The following is a 23,897-nucleotide window of genomic DNA, read 5'->3' as shown; positions in this document are numbered from 1 at the left end:
GTTCCTGTTCCTTTCTTTTCAACTCTGTGGCCCACGGCTCACCCACCGTGAAGCCCCTTCCCTACCTGATTCATGCTTCAGAGACCTGTGGACTACAGTAGAGCCGCTGGGGGTCACTGCATGGGACTGCAGCCTGAATGGACTCCCTCTCTTCTCTGACCAGTCAGTCTTCAAAAAAAAAAAAAAAGTCCCATACACACATAAAAGAACAGGAAAAAATTGAGCTTTCACTCAAGACTACGCCTCCTACTTCAGTACTTTGAAGCACGTGTTCCCGTTCTATTCAGCTCTTTGAAGTATTCATGAATTTGGCAAGACTGATGGAAACCATTAAATGGGTTCTTTGTCTTCAGTCATATTGGATTAAAAGAATGCTTACTTCAAGAAAAAAAAAGTTTGAATTAATACCTCACACTGAAGCCTGAACATGAAAAAAAGCCCTCAATGATTTCATACCGTGACATGTTTGAGTAAAAATGTTTTTTTCTGACTTGGGTTGTCATACCACCCAGAGCGCCACTCATACCATAGCTTTATGTTGCATTGAAAACTCCTTACAGTAAAATTCAATGTGTGTTTGCCTCCATCTGCTGGCAGTACAGTAGAAGTCAGCAATATAAGTGTTTACTGTTTGCATGGTTATTACAATGCCTGTCCTTCTCTACAGTCCTGTCAGCTCTTTATCAACGTGCTGGTTGAGTCTCCATCTGTCGATTACCACACATCGCTGGCCCAGAATGCCTTGCAAGTGTGCCTGACACACCCGGAGCTGCAGAATGAAATGTACTGCCAGCTCATCAAACAGACCAATCGCCGGACGCCACCCAACTACTCGCTCACGCAGGTAAGCCTGACGTAAAACAAAGACAAAAGGACAGAAAAACAGATGAGCCAGTGTAAACAGACGAGTCCAGACTCATCTGGGCTCGGGAAGCAAATGAAATGAAATGAAATGCTTGTGGAAAACTAGAGACACATAACAAATAAAAGACATCAGAGAACAACACCAGCACACCAGAACTTTATTTTACATTACAGAGGAGATCCCATGGTTTCCAAAGATACTAAACATGTCCTGCTGAATTACAGGGAATGTGTATAAAATGATGTACAGGCATACAGCTATTTTCTGTTTGATGTTATGCTGCAGCCATAAAACAATGGCATCTTGGGTTTGAATATTTTATTCAATTGCATAATAACATGTCAGTGAAACTTTGCAACCAGCAGATGCAAAATATGTATGTGCCATTGTTGTACAATATGACAACAATGGCACATATATTTTTCTATATGTGAAAATACTTAGTGGGAAATTTACAGGGAAACTGGAGTTTAAGGGGTTATGGTGCCCTTTAGCAAGGCATTTAACCCCAAATGCAGCTGCACAGTGGACGGTGGTGGGGCACCTCCCAGGTCTAAATGTGTTAAACTGCATGGATGTATGGAACAGTGCTGCTGAAAAAGAGCAGATATGCTTTGCAGCAGACTTTTCTGGATTAAACAAATATTTAACGAGATTAATAGCGATCATTTTAGTAATGTGTGGACTTGTGTCTCCTCTCCCTGCAGTGCTGGCAGCTGTTGTCTCTGTGTGTGGCTCTCTTCCTTCCTCAGCAGCATTTCCTCTGGTACCTGAGACAGTACCTGCAGCGCAATGCTGACCCAAGGTGAGCTGCCTCAAGCCTCTAAAGTACTGCTGACAATGAAAAAAAAAAGTACTGCTGACAATGAAAATCTTCAGAGGTGATCACTACACAATTACATTAATATGTGTAAAATCAATTTTAGGTGCCCTGTTGTTTCAAGTTTCATCCTCCACATGAAGGATATTATAGTTTTGCAGTTTTCATCAGTTTTTATTTTGTTGTGACTTTTTGTTTTCAATTTCAGTTGAGTTTTAATTTGTTTTTAAAGTGGATTTCCTGGTTTACTTTAGTTTAATTTAGTTTTTTTTTTTTTTGCTTAGTTTTAGTTAAGTTTTGATTAGTTTCAATGTTACTTTTAGTCTTTTTTGTAATAAGGGGTATTTGTCAAGGGTGAGATTCAAAAACATCAGAAAAAGTATTTCAGTAAATAAAATGTTTTTTTCAGACCTAGTGTCCATTATTTCGTTAGTTTATGTTAACAACAATAACCTTGCTCCACACAGGAGTGAGGTGGGGAAGTACGCGGTGTACTGTCAGAGGTCTGTGGAGCGGACGCTGCAGAACGGAGAGCGCGAGGCCAAACCTTCACGTATGGAGATAGTTTCCATTCTGCTGAGGAACCCCTACCACCACTCACTGCCCTTCAGCATCCCTGTGCACTTCATGAACAACACCTACCAGGTAACACACATCACCTCTCGCACTCACGCTCCTGGCTCATCATTGTGGAGAGATCGTTCCATTGTTCCCTTTTTCCTCTCGCAGGTTGTGGGCTTTGATGGCTCGACCACCGTGGAGGAGTTCCTCAACACGCTGAACCAGAGGGTTGGCATGAGGAAGCCTCAGCTGTCTGGGTTTGCCCTCTTCACTGACGATCCGTCTGGGAAAGACCTGGAGCACTGTCTGCAGCCGTCTGCCAAGGTGGGAACGCCGGTCATGGAATCTGATTGGAGAGACAATATCACTCTTATTTACAGGTTACATAAACACCCCCATTAATACAACTGAGGCTTATAGCAGTCTACAATTAATCAGGCAAATCATTTAAGTCTCATTTCCCATCTTTCCCCATTTTTGAAATGGACCCATACTGTAGTAGAGGATGGGCTAAGAAAAATACATTAAAAATCTGTTTTCTGCAGAGTTATAATGTGTATCATGCAAAAATAACTTGACTGTTTTGTCACTGCAGTTAGTACTACAATTAGAATTAATAATAGTATTGGCATTGCATAATATTTGAGAGGATGTTATCGCTCTGTTTTATTCTGCATAGCTTTATCAAATTATCTTTATGTTGTCTTTTTTTTTCTTTTTTGGACTTTGAATCTACTTAAAAATAATAAAAATCATAATATTGGTAATGGTAGTGTTTGCAGATGTAAATACTGGTGTTAAAATATCAGCATTCTCTTTGCAGCTGTCTACTGCCACCTGCTGGCTAAACTATTAATAAGCGTAAAAAGGTGCAATGTCTCTGACCTTTGACCTTATTCCTTCTTCCAGATCTGTGATGTCATTTCCAAGTGGGAGCAGGCCCTGAAAGAGCTGCACCCCGGGAAGTACGAGGGGACACGGATCGTCCGTCTAACATACAAAAGCAGGTGGGATTTCTGTGGTCACATCTGGTTTTTGTACAAGACAAGAAGGCTCCAGCACACACACACACACACTCACACACACACACACACACATCACCTCAGCATTGTTTACTGTGCGGTCGGAGGATTATTCTTAAGACAAAAACAGGCATTTCGTCTTGAGAAAGTCCCTTTAACCAAACTGTGGCAGGCACAATACCAGCGGGGTTATGTGTGCTGGAACCTTCAGTGCTTGTGGGGATTTTTAAAGTCGTAGTTTGATTCGCTGCACCATAAAGTAAAACACTGTGAAAATGTAGCGGCTTGTGGGTAATCCCGGCTTCCACCACAGTTTTAGCTCTGATAAACAAGTTTCACGACGACTGTGTTTTTGCATGCAGGCTGTGTTTCAGGGCTCAGGCCAAGGGAGAGACGGAGCGAGAGCGCCTCCTCCTGGCGTACCAGGTGAATGATGAAGTCCATCAAGGTCACTTCCCCGTGAACAAAGAGCTGGCTCTGGAGGTGGCTGCCCTCATGGCACAGGTCTGTAAATGTCATGTGAGGATCCACGATAATACACTCCAAGTTCAAATCCAAGTTAATTGGTAACTGACACAAGTGATAAACGTAAAGGTCCGGTCATTAAAATGAGGTGTGTTTAGTCCCTTTGGAACAAATCAGTGTCCAACTGTCTGTGTGAAATTGATGTCTGTGGTGATAAGCTGTCATTGCACTCAGTGTCCTGGCCTGTTGGATGTGCTGTTGGATGGAGATTGAGTGTCTGTGGTGGTGCTCTTTTCTGTTCATCTATCGTGGCTGTCATTGATCTTGTTATCCACCGAGTTTTCCTTCTATTTATCCCAAACAAACGACTGTTGCTGCCTCCAGAAACAGAAAATGTCAAAGCTGTCATAAACTGGACTGAAGTTGAATGACTGTGGCGTTGCGTCATTTGACAATCCATGACAGCACAACAGACCTTAGATCCAAGTGGATGCACTTGGTTTTGTAACTGTTTTGAGGCTGTGAAAAGATATTTGAATTGTGTGTTAAAACTGGAAAACAGACCTGTATTTTCATTTAGGATGAATGTGAAAAATGTAGCACCTTAAAAACAGTTTCTTTAATTATTGTTTCTTTAAAGACAACGACTCAAACACTCAACACCTCTCTTTCTATAATCCTTATTTCTGAATGTCTTTATTTTCCGTCTCGTCTCCTGCTCACTTTTTCTCACTGCCTCCCCCTGCAGGTCGAACACGGTGACTTGGAGCGGCCGGCTGCCTCATCCCCCGCTGGCTCTCCTCAACCCAAGTCTCAGCTGATTCTCCTGCAGGCCTTGGAGCGTTTCTACCCCAAACGCTACAAACAGGACTGCAACACAGAGCAGCTAAGGTAAAAGAGAGAGCACTGTAGTCCCATTTTGCACCACACTTTGCAACAAAGGATAAGAAAAATTGACAGTTACAATACTCTGCTGGAATGTGATGTATCTACTCGGTAACAAAAATGTTACATTCAGTCACAAAATTTAGTGTGTATGCTGTGCAAGTCTTATAATATGGACAGAGGTACACAGTACATGTTTGTTGAGTTAAACTTTTTGTCTTCTCGTTTCAGAGATCTTACTGAGCGTCTGGCCACTAAGTGGTCTGTGCTTCGCGGGTGCAGTGCATCTGAGTGTGTACGAATATATCTGACTGTGGCTCGGAAGTGGCCTCTGTTTGGAGCCAAGCTCTTCAGTGCTAAGGTAAAAAACCGAAATGCATTCAACCTCCATCCTAGTTTTGTATTTAAGTTTTTGTCTGTTAAACTCACTCTTGTGGTAGAAATCCTATCATTCCTTGAAAAACGATTGTGCTTTTGACAGAAACTTTATCTATCATCAAAAGCAAAAGTTTGCATTTGGCCATCCATCATGCTTGTAAGCAGATTTACTTGTTTGAGCGCTGGAAGGGGACTGACCCAGAAAGGAAGCTGTTGGCTTCACTAGGATGAATTACACCTGTAATACAACCTCTCTTTGTCTTTGCTGTCCACAGCCTGTCCCCCCTTCTCCTGTTGAGCAGAGCCAGGTGTGGCTAGCTGTCAATGAGGATGGATTGTGTGTGCTGGACTACGCCATGGTAAGTCTGCCTCTTGTAACTATGTGGAGCAAACACCTCCATCAACATGGGCCATCTCTGCGCTTTGATCTTGTATAAAACTTGGAAAAACAGAGTGCAGCGATTTAATTATTCGGAATCTACCTGAAAACTGGTTTCAGCATTTTTCTTTCCATTTTCATCGGTTTTAAGTCATGGAGTTACAGCTTTATAACTTAAAATTTGAGATTGCTCCTTACAATCGTGGTGCCAGCCAGACCGCAGCTGCAGAGGTTTGTTGACCCTCTGGTCTGGAATGATTTTTATTCTGTGGCATTTCAAACACCAAAACTCCACAGGAAAGTAAAAATGGACAGCCTCTGATTTGATGTCCTCGACCCTGAGAGATCAGCAGTTCCAACATGTAAACAATGTTAGCGTGAGCTCTGTAATTTTCGGCAGCCCATGTTGCTCCATTTCGTTTTTTGGTTTGGATGCAGCATTGCTCATGTACTCTCGCTAACTTAAAGAGCAAAATAAAGTGAAATAGACAATAAGTCATTGGGAATTATGTCACGCCTCTTCACACTCGATTTGTCCCTCAAAAAAGCAGAAACCAAAATCGTTCCTCAAATGAGGCCCGTGGTCTGTTCTAGGAACAGAAACAAGATCTGAATGTGTACCCGGTTTATTTTTGTTTTACTGCATGTTTCACACTGAAAATGCCTCATTTTCAGCACACGCTGGTCACATGTTCCTACCAGTCTGTGATTACCTTTGGTGGCTGCCGTGACGACTTCATGGTGGTTGTGAGCCAGCAGAGGGAGCCAGGAGTTGGGAAGAAGAGTGTGGAGAAGCTGGTCTTTGCAATGGCCAAACCGAAGGTAAGGCGCCCTCCGTACATCTGGACAAATGTTCAGTCAGATTGATTTGTGGACAGTCACAGACCTCAAAAACGAAGCCAAGTTTCTGCTTTGCAGCTCAACGCGAGGTCGTCATTTGTCAATTAGTTTGATGATCTAAGACATCAGCAGCTGAGGCGTAAAGTAAATGCGGGTGGGTGGAATGAGTGCTTGAGGTGTTGAGGTGCTATGAGGGACCTCTAATAACCATTAAAGATAAGGGAGGGAATCGTGAGGCCCTGTTTTATCACAGTTCACCTGTCATTAGATAGGTTTAGCCTCCACAACCTGGAGATGATGGAGAAAGCAGGCTGGTCCTCTTATTTTATGTGCAGAATCTCAAAGGGGCTTTAACCCAGAGTCACATTACTACTGTAGGACATGCTAATAAGGTTGACTGTCTGGATCACTTAGATTTCTCTGGTTCTCACTTTTGGCTCCTAGTGATCCTCAGTGAGCAAATGTGGGCCTCCAGCTCCCCCAAATCAAATGAAACACAATCATATTAAACTGGTAAAGCCATTAATGCCGGTCTGATCTGCCCTGCTTTCGCCCTCCTCTCAGATCTTGGAGCTGACTTTGCTCATGGCCAGCTACATAAACCACTGGACCCCCAGCCTCCCGTCTGCCCCACACCAGCCCCAGGGCCACTGGGATGTAGACAGCAGGCACTTCCCCTCCATGAACTACACCACCAAGGGCCCGACGCTACTGTGAACTCTGTAAACAGCAATTTCGGCAAGGTGCATCCGGAGACGCACTAATCTGTTCAACTACAGGGTACGACAGGAGAGGACTCTAAACACATAATAAAGTTTTTACGGGAATGATTTCATTTGGTATGCATTCATCAGGAGGGGTGCATGTATGAGTTTTTAGAATTTTTCAAAAGAATTACTAGGTACAAAGAGCAAAAGCGGTACGAGGGGATTTTTTATACACATTTTGTATGAAGATCTTTATTTCTAAACGTAAGGGTGAGTCTGTATTTATTTCTACAACAAAAGAGTGTTCCAACTCTGCTCGGTTTAGGTGTAGGATCACTTTCTTACAAGTTGTTGAATTCTTATCTTGAAAAAAAAAAAATGTTTTTTGAGATAAAATAATGATCCAAGGACTGGCTGCCACTTCCACTTGCTGTGAGATCCTTCTTTGTAGCTGGCAGCTCCCCCCCCCCGCCTTGCCTCTCCTCTGACCTTCATCTGTTGCAGCCATCCAGACCTCAGCTGTTTTTCCACCAAAATAGAAAATCTGTTGCCTCTTTAGTCCTTCATACCTAATATGGAGCTGGTGGGACTAAAATATTACTTGGAATTAAGTCTGGCCACTATGTAACTAGATCACTGGTGCTTGACAACCAAGGGACTTGTATGTCACACATTACCGCAGACAGTTTTTTTCATGTGTCCTAGTTAGAGATAATTCTCAACTGATTATAAATTTAATTCTATGGTTTTCACATTAAATAGAGGAAACTTGTCCTTTATTTCTAAAGTTATCATGGCCATATTTGTGGGGACTTTTATAATGTGTCAGTCACACTCGATAGTGAGTACTTCCCTCTGGCAAGCTTTGTATTGCTTTAAGTGGCAAGCTGGAAAGACCAAAAACAAATATGGATATTGTTTGCTAAAATTATTTGGTCCAGATCTGCGAACAAACATAATGTTAGCTTGAGGTGCACAACAGTAGATGTTTCATAGAACAAGAAAAATGCAAATAATGTATGTATCTGTGAAATTTAAGCAGTGGAATCTGTTTCACTAGTGATTTTGTTGTTGTTGTTGTTTATGTTCACTTGCTGCAGTTCCTACAGTAACAAAATCATCTGACTCAGTCTGACTCCCAGACAGGTCACTGCAGTCACTCTTTTATTTTCTTTTCTTTTCTTTTATTTTTGTTTAATAAAAGGTCTAACAAAAAGAGGAGTAGACAAGTAAATAGAGGTACCAAAATATTTTTAATGACTTGAACAGCTTTTGGATAAAACCACTGTCTTGCTCATTTCTCTATTAGATATTTATTTCATTTCCTGCATTTTTTTTTTTTTTTCTCTTAAAGTTAATATTTTCTAGAACTGTCACATTAATATTTGAAAAAGTTTGGGGATGTTGACTGTTTGCTTTATGTAGCAGAGTAATTTAAGAGCAGGATATCTTTGTTACTGTACCGGTACAAATATGTATTATAAAGAGATTTTTGAGATATGATGTCTATTAGTGGATGTGTTCTGTATGTGTGTTTGCGATAATAAAATAAATGGTACAAACCTCTCTTAGATTTTTTTTTCTTGAGCTTTGTTTTCACTCTAATTTAACTTAAATTCAATTTTAAACTTTAAAACGTTAAACCAAATTTATATTGTAATCTCTGTAATCTCATTATTTTGTGTAAACATACTTTGCCATCACAGCCATCAATGAAAAATGGCAGCGTTGTTTCAGTGCTTGACAAACTTAAATTCCACAAAATATCTTTGTGAATACATCCTTATAACCGATTTCCTTGGTCTGTTTTTGAGTTGAGATAAAATACATTTTTATCAGCAAGCCGTTTTTTTTTTTTTCTTTTTTTTTTGCTAGTTTTTGCCAATCAACTTAGGAAACACAGTGCGAATGCAATAGTAATGCAATTTATCCATTAGTCTAAGGTCTCTTTAGAAAAAAGACTGTTGTTCTATGCTGTCTCCCAAATAACTTCTCCCCTCATTCATCATATCCATAAACCATTCATTTACCCTTAGTGCTGGTTGTATACAGGCCATCCACCCAACTTGTTTTACTGGACTTGAGCTTCTAGGGATGGAAGCAGCTCTGCCTTTCTTTATCCAACGGGGTCAGCATGGTAATGGCATTTTCCTGCCAAATGTGTGCTGTAAATCCCACATTTTTATAGCTTGTCTGAGGCTCTTGTTGTTCCATAGCTGTTCTTTTACAAAATGAAATGCTCATTACAGGGCTCACTGCTGAATCGGTGCGTGCCTTCATTGCTCATCAGAAAAGAAAATAACTTTCTCTAATTTTTCCATGGTGCAATATGGCTCAGGCTGAATGCTTTATAAGAGTTTGAATCGGCCTGAATTTGGAGTAAAAGATGCCAGTGTGGGACAGACCAGGGGCTGGCTCCAAGCGCTCATTTTACTGCTTGACTTTATTATTGCTACCATTATGTATGTTATATGAATTATGAAAGTGCCATGATTGAAGGAGCAAAGTTCACCTAGAGTAGTGTGTGTGTGTGTGTGTGTGTGTGTGTGTGTGTGTGTGTGGAGAAAGTGCAGAGCCTACGCTATGATTCTATGTCTTCAAATCCCAAATGTTACCTTAAAGGTCCCATGTTGTGCAAATGCATTTTGATTATGTTTGGTGTTTTTTGTACACTCTGACGTATAAAATTAAAGATGTGAAAATATGAAGTTGTTTAACACTGACATTTCCGTACCTGACCCACAAAAAGATGGCCTCCCAGCTAAACAAGCCGATACGATTTTCATCCATTTTCTGCACAGAAACTGGAAAACCAATATCCATCGACCTAAAACTTCATGAAACCCCGTCCCCTCTGCTCACTGCATCTACCCGGTTGAGCCACTGCGAGATGAGTGAGAACCAGGAGTGTAGCCATGTCGTTGAAAATCGGCTATTAAAGTGTATTATTCCAGGCTGCAAAACATTAAACACATCACTGCATAGCCTTCCCAAACAGAAAGACATTGTGTTTCCGGGTGTGTAGAGCCCAGTTTACACCGGAGTGCCCACCACTTATCTTCAGTTTGCTAAATATATGGTTGCAATACTTTTTTCTTTAAACCTGAGGGGGGATGCCACCCCCCCCTTGTTATCAAAATGAGAATGCAGGGCCAGAGGGGCTATTTAGTTTATTTTTTAGTTTAGTTGAATATGGTAGTCTTGTCTGCCTCACTCATTGATCCTTTATCTGACTGACGTTAGTCACAGTTAGACTCTATTGCCCTGACAGTGGCTCTGAACTATCAGCAGCCTCACTGTGCTGTGTATTGATAAATCAATGTCGCTGTCCATGGTGCTGAAGAAGCAGGATTTGTGATTGTGTCATTTTCTCTCAGTCCTGACCTTCTGTCAGTTTTGTATTGGATCTGTAATATTTTTTACTATATATACTACACACTATAAACACTTAATTTCATACTATATTGTAACCTATATATATACACTATATTGTCACCTTCATGATCAAAGTGACAAGTACCAATGTGTAGTTGAGGAAGAGCAAGTGGATCATAAGGCCCATTTCCACCACAGAAGTTCCTGGTAGTATTTAGGGGGCAGGAGCTACTACAGGAACGTCCTCTCGCTTCGCTTAAGCGTGTTGTTAGCGTTAGCTAATGTTAGCTGGCACGTTAGTGTTAGCTTGGTAGTATTGGCCATGTTGCTAGGGACGCCAACGTTAGCTAACATTAGCTTTAGCTAGCGTTAGCTTTAGCTAATGTTGCCCCCTAAAAATGCCGGCTATTTTGTCACTTTCTGTTGATACCACATCACGCTGTGAGTATATCCAGGTTCCTGCCATGGAAACGGGCCTATAGAGACACACTGTAGTATTCTTATAATATCCCATTAATATTTCTATGAGCATTCAGTAGCATCTGGCACCCTGGACCAAGCCACCTCTAAAACAAAATATTTTAGGGAGCACATGACCACAGACTGTTTTTTATTATAGATGTTTACCATATCCTGTGAGCAGGTAGATAGATAGATAGATAGATAGATAGATAGATACTTTATTCATCCTGCAGGAAAGTCACATTTTTTCAGCAGTATCCACAGATTACAGATTAATAAAAAAAATAAAAATAAAGAATAAGATCTAAGTACAACAGAATAAGATCTGAGTACAACAGAATAACCTAAGTACAACCCAGTGTGCAAAAAGCAATGTGCAACAAAAAAAACAGAAAAAACCATGTGCATGGGTGTATAAAATGTGCATAGAGGTAGGTCAATGTGCAAATTTAGAGGAAATTACAGTATACACATGATAAATAGCAGTAAGCAATATAAACACTATAAACAAGGAAGATAGAAATATGAACAATTTAAACAGAAGTATTAACAGTTTAAACAGCAGTGGAAAATAACCTAACCTGAAGAACACACGCTCCGACCGAGGTTCAGAGTTAGTGTGAAACCATGAGACCAAGACCGTCGACAGAACCTGACGCCCGGTACTGGGAATTCAGGAACTGTCAGACTTGATCCAGCCTCATGGAATCACCCCTGCCCCTCAGTCTTTACGTGTTATCTACCAGTATTGCAGTATGTGTATAATGAGTTATTTCCTCCGGGTGGAGTTAAAAAGCCGCATGGCGTGGGGGAGGAATGATTTCCTCAGTCTGTCGGTGGAGCAGGACAGTGACAGCAGCCTGTCACTGAAGCTGCTCCTCTGCCTGGTGATGGTGCTGTGCAGTGGATGCAGTGGATGGTAATGTGACAGGAATTTAACCTGCACTGACCACCCTGCGCTCACCTGCTACAGTTACAAAATTTGAGATTAAATTATAACTTATTACTATAGTTTTGAAAAATAAGCATTATTAAAATGCTTTCTGTGCACATGGGCACATTTATTTCATTTATATTAATATATTATATCAAGTTTACCTTTAAGTGAAGTGTGTCTTTAATGGTTGTGTAGCCTCAGCCTTTTTTTCCCTGTGTATGCTCTTATGCGTGCAGGCTATTTCTATTTTTGATGTTAACTATGGTCTACTGATTCCTGAACAGCCCTTACATGTAGATGGGAAATAAAAAACAAAACTGTGATCTCATCATATTTCAAACCGGACCGGCAGCATGTACATTTCAGAAACACATTTGCCCTTAAATCTGTTGCGTAAATAGCTGTTCCACTCTATCTGGGAGTTTAAGATATGTAAAGTGTCAATATAAATAAAGTCAATATAAAGTGTATTGTGGTGGAGCTCCACACATCACATGAAGGAATGGTGATTTTAAGCAATTTGTCCCTTGAAAGTGAATCTGTGGACCATCAGTGGAAAGTCCAGGTCGCACTGATATGCTTTCTCATGGTTAACACTGTTTGAACGGACAGTAAAACGTATCCATACTGTATTTGCTGTAGCTCTGGGGTCGCTGGGACATATGTGGGTTTACATAAGGAGCCTAACCTTGTGCCCAGCAGGCAGGTCATGGTACAGGACAGCTGCAGATGACTTTCATAAGAGTGAATTTCAAGGTAACCAACCTGTTTTAACAACTTTGCAATCAGGTCCTTATTACCTAATCAATACTCAATGTCTTACCTGATAATTACAGTTTTTTTTTTTTTTTTTAAACACTCTTTCCTGAGAGCTATTCACTTTTCTATGCATTTCTATTCTAACACAGCCAACTCCTGAACAGGGCTATGTGGAGGAGGTAAACCCACCTAAAAGTTCACCCTCCCCTTCGGTGAACGTAAATATTTATAACATAAATCCACAGTAGTCAGCAATGTCAATCTGGCTCGAGTTCTGTGAGGATATAGGGTCTTTCAAGGGCAGAGGCATAAATGAGCGCTCTTCTGTAAATATAACTGATGTAGGGTATTGGTGGTTGTTTGCCTTTTAATGATCACTGGCCGGAGGTCATAGTTTACCCACCTTTTTTATTTACAGTATTCTAGCACTTCATCACTGCTGTTAGGCAATAGGAAGTTAAATTTGAACCAGCAGTTTGGTGGTAATTGATTCCATATTAGCCTAGCCTAGCCTCTTCAGCGCTGGGAGAGATACAGAGCCGCTGCTGCGCTTTTCTCTGCTGCGCCTGGAAACTGAGCAGGCAACGTTTGTCTGTACGCCCGCAGGACGAGACACACAACCGAGCGCACACGTCAAAGTGGCCAAAACTCAGGTTGGGTGTGTTTTGAAGCATGTGGTTACACTGTGTGATGAATTCTCCTTAGACGTGCAGATATTTTTGACCACGCTTATCTTGTTGTGAATGTTTGTTTTGGCAGGAAAACAACGGGGAAGCTGAAAAATGACAACCAAAAAGCCGCAAAGTTTACTACGCGAGGCATCTCATCAGATTATTGCCGGTGGATCCGCTGGTAAGTCGACAAATTATATCCCAGGCACAAAATGTGTGTGTGTAATGAGTGATGAAGATTACGCAATAGCAGTGAGGGCATGTTACGTTAGCCTAGCCAGCAGACACGGTTACCCATGCGGAACTGAGTGATTTTGAAAAAAAAAAAAAAAACATGCCTTGCCGTTCCGCTCCAACACATTTCTGCCTTGTCGCTCACACTAAGCTGTACATGGTGTTTCCAAACGCACATGCGTGGCTAATCGACAGCAGCATAGTCGACTTCTCTACCGGAAGTTCGCTGTATCACTCCACCAAAGATTACGAGTCGTCGAGATAGTTCACAACCTAGCCGGAGCTTTACACAGCCCGCAAAACCGGTTCGCCAGACCGAAACACCGCAGGGCTGCAAACCGCCTCTCGCACATGCGCGCACCTGTCCAAAACTAGAATTATTTTTCTTATTAAAAATGTCTATGCATAGAGAAGAACGAGAAATATATACCATAATTCAGAAATTAATTGCTTCATATGTAAACAGACTGGAAGTTGTCTTTTTTTCACAGCCAACAAAGTTATAGCACATTGTTGGCAGCCTAATTTCCAGCTGGCATCACATTCATTGTAACTGATTATGAATGCGTCAACGATTTTTATCTAGAAATAAGTCAGCCAGGCCATCACAAGTGTATAAGTTACATGATGAGAAGACCTCTGTGTCCTTCTGATCTTGTATTTCAGGGATGGTTAAAACAAACAAACAAACAAACAAACAAACAAACAAAACGTTTAGAAGGTGAAAGTCATTTGGTCATGTAGAGTTGTAGAACTTATGCCATAGGCCTATAACATACACTCAAAATAATGTATAGACTAGCCACATTTACTATTTATACTCAGAATTGTACCACTGACTTTTCCCCCTTCTTGTTCTTCTCTCAAATTGCAAATTTTCTTACCTTGGAGGACACAGTGGAAAAACATGAAAAATAGTATTTGAAAGTTTTTGTTTGAAAGCCATATGCAAAATATTACTGGAGCCTGATTGGCGTTGCTTTTACCACGTGACCCAGCACAAGTCCACTACACCCACAGAAAGCGAGCCAACACAAGCACATGGGCTAATTTCTACAATAAGAGGCCACGCATGGATATTGATTATGGCCATCATCATACATTATCCAAACTTCTGCCCATGCAAAGCAACATGAATGAATGAATGAATGAATTTATGTCACTAAACACATGTATAAGTCACACAACTCTCCTTTAAACCTTAAATAAAACCCTAGGAAAAAAAGAAAAAATGGACCGGTTCGGGCGGGCAAGACGCACGACGGAAATAGGCGGAGGTGAACCATCTTGTCTTACTTGCGCGCTTTGTGATCTAAAGTTCATAAAAACTTAAGTTTTTCCGGTTTCTGCGGTCGGTATCGCAGTCACACGATGTTGTGTAACACTGGCTTCACGTGTAGCCTCCTAGTGCGGAGGAGCATAATGAAGATCTGATGTTTATTAGCAGGGAAATAAAGAAACAAAGACTATAATTGTGTATGGATGACAGTCACACGGCTGAACCAGAGAATATCGCTGGTTTGAAGCTGGACTGCCTGGAGGTCTCTCTGAATCTTATGTTTACATAGAAAGACAGAAGAAGAGATCCTAACACAAGGAAAATCTTAAACCAGGGATGTTATGGAGAGGAAATCTACCTATACTCAGCTTGCAATACATTTCAGAGAAACGTTTGCAAGCCTGACCAAAAAAAACAAAAACAAAAAAAAACCTCGAGTTTATGAAAGTTATATAATGGCAGCCTTTAAGGGGGTATATCATTCAGACTTAAAGAAAAAAAATGTCAAAGTTGTTGCTATGCTTGAAAGTAATCACTAACTTGAAATCTTTTAAACTTTATTCATAGTTATGAAATAGTTAGGTCGAAAGTGTGACTTCATTGCGAAACAACTATAACATGCCCAGGGCATTATGAGATAGGCGAGTGAAACATCAACTCACACTTAAAATCCTTAAAGACTTTCATTTACTGTTCAGCGTAGGGACGTTAAGTTATTCTTGTCTGATTTAACTGACATGTAAGGGATGATATTAAGCTATAATGTATGATGCAGGTAAAATGGGTGTAAAATGTTTGGGTGTTTCAGAAAATTTCCACCCAAATGCAAGGTAAAGGTTAGTAGTTAATCATTTTTTCATGCCCCAAACCTTTGAGCAAATGTTGCACAAAAACAAGTGGTTGTAACTATTGTGCAAAAATAATATTGATGTCACTGTGATGTCAGAGTGCTTTCCATCTGCGCATAATGACCCTTTAGTAAGGACATTCATATAAACAAATTTTGCATGTTTGCTTTTTTTTAATGCCTTCCCAAACAAATAAGATCTTAGGCAATTCGCCTGCGGTATCTGGCTGACGTATCTCTGGATAATCAGGAGGCCTCTATGTTTGGAAATAATGCTTATGACCTGTTGGTCACCGGTCTGAATTTTTGTATGGGTACAAAAAAATCTGCATGGGGAACAGTGAATGAGTAACCCTTTAACTTACATCAGCAGCTACTGTCAAGATTCACTTGAGGCCCTCATTCCTGCATTTCTCTGGAGGCTTTGCTCAGTGGCCAGCAGTACAGTTGTGGTTGTGCTGGGAAGCATATTTGTGGCACTGTCTGAATAGGAAACAGACAAGTGCAGAGAAAATAGAGAAGAATAGCATGGCGGCCTCAGCTAAAGCTCTGTAATGTATAAATAAAGGCCTTACAAAATATATTCATGATGGGCTCACAAAAATCACTCTATTAGAGACATTTTTTTTATATCAACAAAGCCTCGTTTGTTACATCCTCTGTTGTAGTTATGTTATTATTATCTTAATTCCAGCTTCAATATCTCACAATAATTATAAAGTATAAGATTACTGGTAGCTTCCCCTGTCTTCTCCATCTAAGACTCGCCTGCTGTGTGTCAATTTTGAAGTGCAGACGCCAGGTGCCCAAAGCCTTTGACTGGTCTGCATTGTGAGAATGAACCTGAGGACTGTAATATGATGTTTCTGTGAGTTTAGACTGAACATGCTTAACTCTTGTCAAGTTCGACACCAGAGTGACTCTTAAGAGACAAAACCCGGAGCTGCTCTGCTGACAATGAACAGGAGACTTTGTGTCCTTAGATAGTGTCTGTTTGGGCTTTTCAGCCAAACAGGCTTTGTTTCTTTGTACTGTGTGCAGCTAAAAAGCTGTGACTGTACCATCATGCCTCCATCCTGCTTTTTGTTGCTGTGTCCACAAAGGTGATCCACCATTCGCTGCCGGTGAAACACCTCCAGGGCTTTTTTGCTTTCCAGAGGGGTCTTGGCTTGTCTGTATGCAGCTTTGGGCTTTTTTTTTTTTGTTCATAAACCATAAAAACACAAAGCTATTTTTGAACTGATTTTCTGATCAAGAAAACATTTCTTTGGGAATTTTTTTTTTATCTTCCACACATTTATTATCATCAAATTTTCAGTTTTGAATTACAGATATTACAAAGGTGGTGTGTGTGTGTGTGTGTGTGTGTGTGTGTGTGTGTGCGCGTGTGTGTTTGTGTTTGTGTGTGTGTGTGTGTGTGTGTGTGTGTGTGTGTGTGTGTGTGTGTGCCTAGTTATTTGCTTAGTTATCCAAAGTAGGACTGAACTTTACGTTCGTACAATATTTACATTTTACGTGTTACATTTTACCAAGTAAACCGTTAAAGGGGTGGTAGGGATCTTTACCGGCAGCACAAAATGTCCTTAACATTTATCTGCAGGGAAAAGAGAGGATTGTTGACCAATACCAATGCTGAACCAAATTTTTCAGAGCTGAAATCTGTGGCTTTCAACCATACTTTTGTAGGATAAAAACTACAAAACCAGTCATCTATTGGCATTGAACTGCTTAACCATGGAGGACAGTGCTAAAAGAAAAAGTGACACAAGACCTTTCTGCTCAGAAGACAAAATATCTCTCTCACAAACATTACACCCAGTAGTAAGAAGTTGAGTTTTCTACCAGGGTGCATGTGTGATAATAGCATTGTCTTTGATAATAATAATAAAGGAAATAACAAAGTAGATGTCATTTTGGATGCACAGTAAAATGATTTGTGATGTTGTTTTTTAGCCTTCTTTCAAATCTGGATAATTTGGAAGAAGGTTGTGATGGATCTATGGGGCCCAGGTTGTGTGTTTGGTTATCCTATAAACTTAAGCAGGGTTTCGACTGACATGCAGGTGAGCAGAGAATGATTCAGTTTTCTTTGAATGTCCCTTTAACAAACAGTGAGCTGCTGCTCCTTGTTTATGATGTACTCGGGCATAACTCGTCACATTCATTGCTTTATGAGAAGGAAGGCGCTGAGTGTACTCTGTCCGTGTGTCCCGTCCCGCCTGGCCCTCACAAGCCCCTTGGGTGTGAGAACCTGCTGTCCTGCCCTCAACACCACACACCACCACACGCCTACACACACTCACACACACCTCCCCAGAGGCTCTGGGGCTCTCATCTGTCCTCACCAAAGATGATGAGAGCGGCGTGCCCGGCGCCATGCAGGGGACAGAAGCCTGAACAGAATGACCTCAGTGTTTCCTCTCCCCTTTCCTCAGCCTCTCTTTAGGACCATGCAGCCTCTCCTCAGGGTGTTTTTCTATCTTTTTTTTTTTCTTTTTTTGAGGTCCTGTGTAGCTATTAACAATTTTGGAGAGATTATGTCAATTTATGTGCAACCCCGTCACAGAGTCTGAGCTGTCTGTTAATTAAACCAGGTGGAAAGCTGCTTTTGGTGCTGTATAAACTCATCTGAGCCCAGTTTGGCGCTCTTTGGCTGGCGGGACAAACTGCAGCTATTTTTACCTTTGGAGAAAGGAGTCAGCACACCGGCTTGTTAGGAACTAAATTTGTCTCTCTATAGGCTAAGCCTGCATTCACAAACCTCAGTTCTGGATCAGTACTGCTGTTCTGTCTGTGACAGCAACAGTGTGTGAAATTGCCTTTTGATTGTGCAAGTCTGGGTTGTTTTTAGCATCTATTTCCTGAGCATATAACTGTGTACAAGTTATTACCAGAGTATTTACAGTGAGACAAAATTTAAATTGATAACTAATCAAATAGTTTAGATATAAGTGTGGTTTTTGTGCAGTGCAGGAGTGTGTGACATTGGTAATGTAGTTCTCCAGTGTTATAATGTGCGTTTGCTATTTTAACCACAAGGGGGAAGCAGTTGCATACTACATCTCTTCATGGTAAAGGGCTGTTACAACTTTTTTAGTGGGAGTTACATTTTAGCGATCACTTTTTGCACTCAGATGAAGGCAGACTATGGGGATGCATCTTTATCAGTTTGTTTATTTATTTTTAGTTGACTGCACATTCATTTTTTATATGTAAATAAGTTGGAATATGTAAAAATGTATAGAAAGCATTTATGTTAAGTAACAGAAGAAGAGATATAAAAAATAAAAAAAACTGAAAATAGAATCTATAAAAATTTATGAAATATGAAAAATATGAAAATCACCTCATGTAAGTATATTCCTCATTTGACATCATAACTTCCTAACCTTTGTAGTTCATGTTTATTTCCTAAGTAAATGCATTTTTTATATTCCTTGAGTAAATCGATCCCCTCCCAAGCAAATGGAGTGTGACGACATGAGACGGACGGCCTGAGAATGATTGGGTTTCTGTCGGACAGAGGCTCGTTTCAGTTCCGCTCCAGCTCTCCTGATTTAATTGGTTTTAAACAGTGAACCTGAAATAAGTCGGGGAAGAGCAAATAAAGCCACTTAAAGCTTAAATGAAGGAGCGGGAGAACAGAAAATCAAATAAATAGAGTCAAACACTGTGTTTGAGAGAGTGTGTATGAGTGTGTGTGTATGTGTGTGGGTGTGTATTGGGGGTTGCTCTGGGACTTATGAGGATTATTCATTTACAGAGATGGCCGAGTGTTTCCTCCCTGAGCCTCGATTGGCCGCACCAATCAGAGCTGAATTGGGCCTAATATTTATTTCCAGAAACAATTGTACATGTTATAGCGGGGGCTTTGATTGAACTCCCAGCGGACATGTTGTAGACAGATGTTTAGATGACCTCATGTTTGAAGTAATGTTGATTTTGGAGGGGGTGCTCGGCCTGTTCCTCTAAATCAGCTCCCTCTGCCTCCCATCCTGCGAGCCCCGCGCGTCTCCGTCTGGGAGGGCAGGCGGAGGCACATCCCTCATATTTGAATGTGTGCTTTGGCTCGCATTAAATAGCAGCCATTTACGTTTCGGCTCCATCCTTGACAGACACATGTCCGTGGGGTTGTGGATGGCTTGGTTAAAATGAGGCATGATAGTGCTGAAGGATGGCTACCTAACTGGACACATCTGTCTTTTGTTCTCTCTTTATTCGCGTCTCTTTCAAACCAAAGCGAGGATGAAATTGCATTGATTATTAGACTGAAAATCTTTACCGGCGATTGAAAGCTTTCTTATTTTTTTCATTTTTTCATTTTTTCCCTTTCCCGTCAGTGGTCTATTTTTTGATAGAAGTGATGTCAGAGATTTAATTTGAAGGAAATTTCTTCTGATGTTGCTTTATGAAGAAATTGCATGCTGCGGGGTGTATAATCAGAGTAACCCCTCATTTAATACGGCAAAACTGGATTACAACACACCGAGCAGCCCAAAAATAAACAAAAGAGATTTATTATCTCTTTCAGCTAATTACCGTTCCCGGTAAATATGAAGGATCACAGTGTCGTAAGAAATTAGTTGACTGTGCACAGGCATTAAGCAAATGCCTTGCGTCCCAGAATAGATTTTTTATAAGCCTAACAGGTGAACTCAACACTAAAAACGCTGATGATAAAATAATGATTGCTCTTCTTAAATAACTCCTGCGGCATTGGCTGAGATATTTTAAATGCTTTGACATAATTAAATGCGATATGATTGGCTCTCATATAACCGAAATCAATCTTAGATCTGCCTAATATAAAATATCATGCCAAAAGTGATCTGTGGTGACTACATTACCACTTACATACACAAGATATTTTTATCATTGGAATAAGTGGACAAATGAAAACTACTTTTTGCAGAAGTTTGAATTTAGTCTTATAAGCTAACTATGCTTTCAAACATCCCACCAAAAAACTCTATGCAATATCCTATAGGAATATTATTGTAATGTCATTTGATATGAGATTAAACTTCCATAAATGACGATAAAGGCACCCTAATGTCTCTATTGAGCACCACACACCCTGGAAAGCCCCATTTAGAGGAGTATTCTGGTGATTTTTTTCGTTAGGGACAGATGTTTACCTCAAGTCATGTTTTGCTCTAACTGCTTCTGGCGTGGCATTACTGCATTTAGCCGTGTTCCTGTGCCACAATCAGCATGCCTAATGATGACTATCCTGGCAGTCTCTTGCGATGGGGGGGAGTGGCGCTGTGCAGCTCCGGCCTCCTGACACCCATCAATGTTTCAGCATTTCAAATTCTTTGCTATTTTGCAAACATAGAGGGTGATAAATGTTTTATTATTTTTTTTTATTTGAATAACATTATACGTGCACATTGGTGGGCATCTGAGCCCAAGCATTATATAATAAGGGGAAAAAAAGTCTGACCCTCATTATTACAGTGTTTAGGAAACATGCACCAAACCCAATTAGTTTTATCTCACTGTTATTTTTCTGCAGGTGACGCCTCTCTAACCGCTCATCACCATTTTCAAACATTATTTGTGGACCTGACAGCCCCGAGTCTGAGTCTTCCTGAACCGTTTAAAATGAATGTCTGTCTCCGTGAGCTGTCTTCAAAAAAATTTAAGTGCAACCAGCAAAACGGGGTCAGTTGATTCCGACGTTTACCACAATGCGCATGTTAACCCAAACAATCTCTTATTTAGTGTCAAATTATCTCAAAGAAGTAAGCTCAACCATTACTAGGCTGATTATAGATTTCAATGATATACGTGTGTTGATGTGCGCCATTCACAAAGGTAGATAAGCTGGGGGAAATTCCCAGGGGAAGATCCGATCCTGCAGATGTGATATCACTATAAGGAGGCCTATAGCAGCAGGATGGAGCATGCAGCATGCCCCGGATGCCCGGCCAGGCCGAGTGGACAGAGAGGCCTGGCTGAGTCTCACGAGGCGGCGGGGGAGGGTGCAGCTCAGGCCGGGCTCGTGCTGTGATGTATAACCCTCAGTCGCGCTCCCGACGTTATCTTAATGACATGATTTATATGGAGAGGCCTCACTGGCGGAGTCGGGGGACGGGAGGAAGCCAAGCCTGGGAGACTCCTCTGCTGTTACCGCTGAGGGGAGAGAAATGCTTTCAGACGCAGCACGCAATTATATTATAGTACAGGCACCGGCGCGCGCACACGCGTACGCACGTGCACGGCTATTAGTAGGGTCAAGTGAGGCTGCAAGGAGAGAGCTGTTAGTCGATAGGCGACTGGCAGCACGTCACTGCAGCTTTAATGCCACAAAAGCTCTGTGTAACATACATTTAAAAAAATAAGTATTTATAACTATTCACTCATGATTTAAAATACATAAATAATACTCAGTTGAAGTTAAAGATGTGAATGCTTTCAAGTTGTGGCAGCAAAATGTCATCCTTCCCCCTGCAAGAGCATGAATACACCCACCTGTATGATTTCCTGCAGGCTCATTAATATTAAAAAGCTGCTACCTAGTCACAGGTGTGTATCTGTCAGGTGGGCTATTCTACAGCCCCTTTAATTGACTCAGTCTATACCAGAACTGAGGAAGGCAAACATAGGACATTTGTCATGCATGCAAGGCCCTGGAACAATAATAATGTTATGGTAAGAGTGGATTCAGAGGATAATTATGATTGCTCAACATGGGAGGCTTTCCCTGGATCATTGCATCCTATTTAAAAGAGGCAATTATTAAAACCAGGGCACCGCAGGAAGCACACTGTGTCTGATTTTAGCCCGTGCATGGAGGCACTAGTCACCGCTTAGCTAACAGCGAGATTTAGTCATCAGAGCATTATGTGATTCGGTGTCACATAAAATGATCAGTCTCATACACCTTTGGCCACATGACATTTTCAGAATTCCTGTGAAGCAAATCATGAGTAAAGGGTGAAGAGGATATTTAAGCAAGAACAAAAAAGCCACGTGCTAAACTGGGGAGAGGACAGATGCAAAGCAAACACTGAAATCACTCAAAAATTCCACTGCAATATAAAAGTGAAGGCATACATAGTGCAGCACATGGCAACAATAATATAAGTGGGAGGGAAATCAGCTAAACAAGCTATGCTTAATTGAGCACTTAGACTAAGTAGTCAAGGGGCAAGGAGAGAGTGACCCAGTATGAGAATGAGAGTTTACAGTTGCTACACTGGACAGAGTGTGTGTGTGTGTGTGTGCATGTGTGTGTGTCAGTGTGTGTGCGTGCGTGCGTTTTGCAAGCACATGTGTCTGGGTTATGTATTCGTGCAAGGAAAACAGCTGTTAGTGTGTGTTTGTATGTGTGTGTCCACCATACACATGCATCTGGGTAATGTTTTCTTGCCACGAAATGGCTATGTGTGTGTGTCTATGTGTGTGTGTTTGTTTGTTTATGCATCCAAGCTGATCCAATGATTCTGTCCAAGTAACATGGATATATGTGTGTTACTTGCGTGCACATGAACTGAAATGAGTTTCTGCTGAAAGACAATGGGTATGCATGAGCAAGTGTGTGTTTTTTTGTCTACATGCATCATGTTTTTGTGCAAGACAAATGAATATATTTGTATGTGCATGTGTAAGTGTGCATGTGTGTGACACGTGCCTGTTCTTTTGAGCCAGGCACTTTGCTGAACCTCCCAATTATGTTGCAATAGAAACAAGCCCTTCCAGTAGAACACCACTGTCTGCCTGTCATCCTGCAGACTCATCATCTACATATCTCATTTTGGCTTTGTTCTGTGGTATATCCATAACAGTGAGTACATGCCCTAAAATTGTTCCATTCACCAAAAGGCATTTTTTTTTTAGACTTGAAATAATGGCCGAGTAGGGCGCTAGATACTTTTCTAATGAATCAGAGCGCAGGCATGTCCTCTGTGTGTCCTCTGCTGCCTTGTTCCTCATGAACACTGACATGTTTAAGTGTTGAAAAGTCTGGAATTGGGCATTTAACCTTCTGCCCTATAGCCCATAGCCACAGTTGGTAGTAGGTCAGACATATGGGCCTGCTCCACTGCAGTAGAAGTAACTACTGGACAGGTTCCTAATGCTGATTTTTCAGGCTCACCGGTTTTTGATCTGTTGTTTAATAGTTTTCGTTTTGTTTTAGAAAATCTCCGAAAAGTCAAGGCCAAGGCAAACCTCATGTTATTTCAACCGAATTTGATACACGATTCAAGAGTTCAGATAATTACAAACCCTCTGTGCTTCTGCTGTAAGCGCTGCAATATAAATAAACATAATAAGTACTGTCAAAAAACAAAAACAAAACCGGACTTCAAACTAAAAACCCCGAATTACATGGCAGTTTCCGTGTATATGTCTGTGTGTGTGCGTGTATGTATGTGCGCATTGTGTCTGCCCTGTGATTCTCT

The 23,897-nt window shown here is 41.1% G+C and overlaps 2 protein-coding genes across 2 annotated transcripts in view; both read left to right on the top strand.

The window, feature by feature from the left end:
• The window catches only part of plekhh1 (pleckstrin homology domain containing, family H (with MyTH4 domain) member 1), a 37,434-nt gene extending 28,963 nt beyond the window's left edge, over positions 1–8,471 (top strand). Inside the window, exons 20-30 of the mRNA XM_030045268.1 lie at positions 668–844; positions 1,573–1,670; positions 2,153–2,330; positions 2,415–2,570; positions 3,156–3,253; positions 3,631–3,772; positions 4,482–4,624; positions 4,850–4,979; positions 5,272–5,355; positions 6,051–6,197; positions 6,780–8,471. Of these exons, the coding sequence (XP_029901128.1) occupies positions 668–844; positions 1,573–1,670; positions 2,153–2,330; positions 2,415–2,570; positions 3,156–3,253; positions 3,631–3,772; positions 4,482–4,624; positions 4,850–4,979; positions 5,272–5,355; positions 6,051–6,197; positions 6,780–6,932 (1,506 nt within the window). The 3' untranslated portion in view covers positions 6,933–8,471. The remainder of the gene's footprint in view (positions 1–667; positions 845–1,572; positions 1,671–2,152; positions 2,331–2,414; positions 2,571–3,155; positions 3,254–3,630; positions 3,773–4,481; positions 4,625–4,849; positions 4,980–5,271; positions 5,356–6,050; positions 6,198–6,779) is intronic.
• A 4,454-nt stretch (positions 8,472–12,925) lies between these two features.
• slc25a21 (solute carrier family 25 member 21) overlaps positions 12,926–23,897 on the top strand; it is an 84,991-nt gene continuing 74,019 nt past the window's right edge. The window contains exons 1-2 of the mRNA XM_030045307.1: positions 12,926–13,108; positions 13,215–13,307. Of these exons, the coding sequence (XP_029901167.1) occupies positions 13,238–13,307 (70 nt within the window). The 5' untranslated portion in view covers positions 12,926–13,108; positions 13,215–13,237. The remainder of the gene's footprint in view (positions 13,109–13,214; positions 13,308–23,897) is intronic.

Source organism: Myripristis murdjan, chromosome 22, assembly GCF_902150065.1.
Source record: "Myripristis murdjan chromosome 22, fMyrMur1.1, whole genome shotgun sequence".
NCBI lineage: Eukaryota > Metazoa > Chordata > Actinopteri > Holocentriformes > Holocentridae > Myripristis > Myripristis murdjan.
Note: the sequence above shows the minus strand (reverse complement) of the source record. Positions and strands in the feature narration are given on the sequence as shown.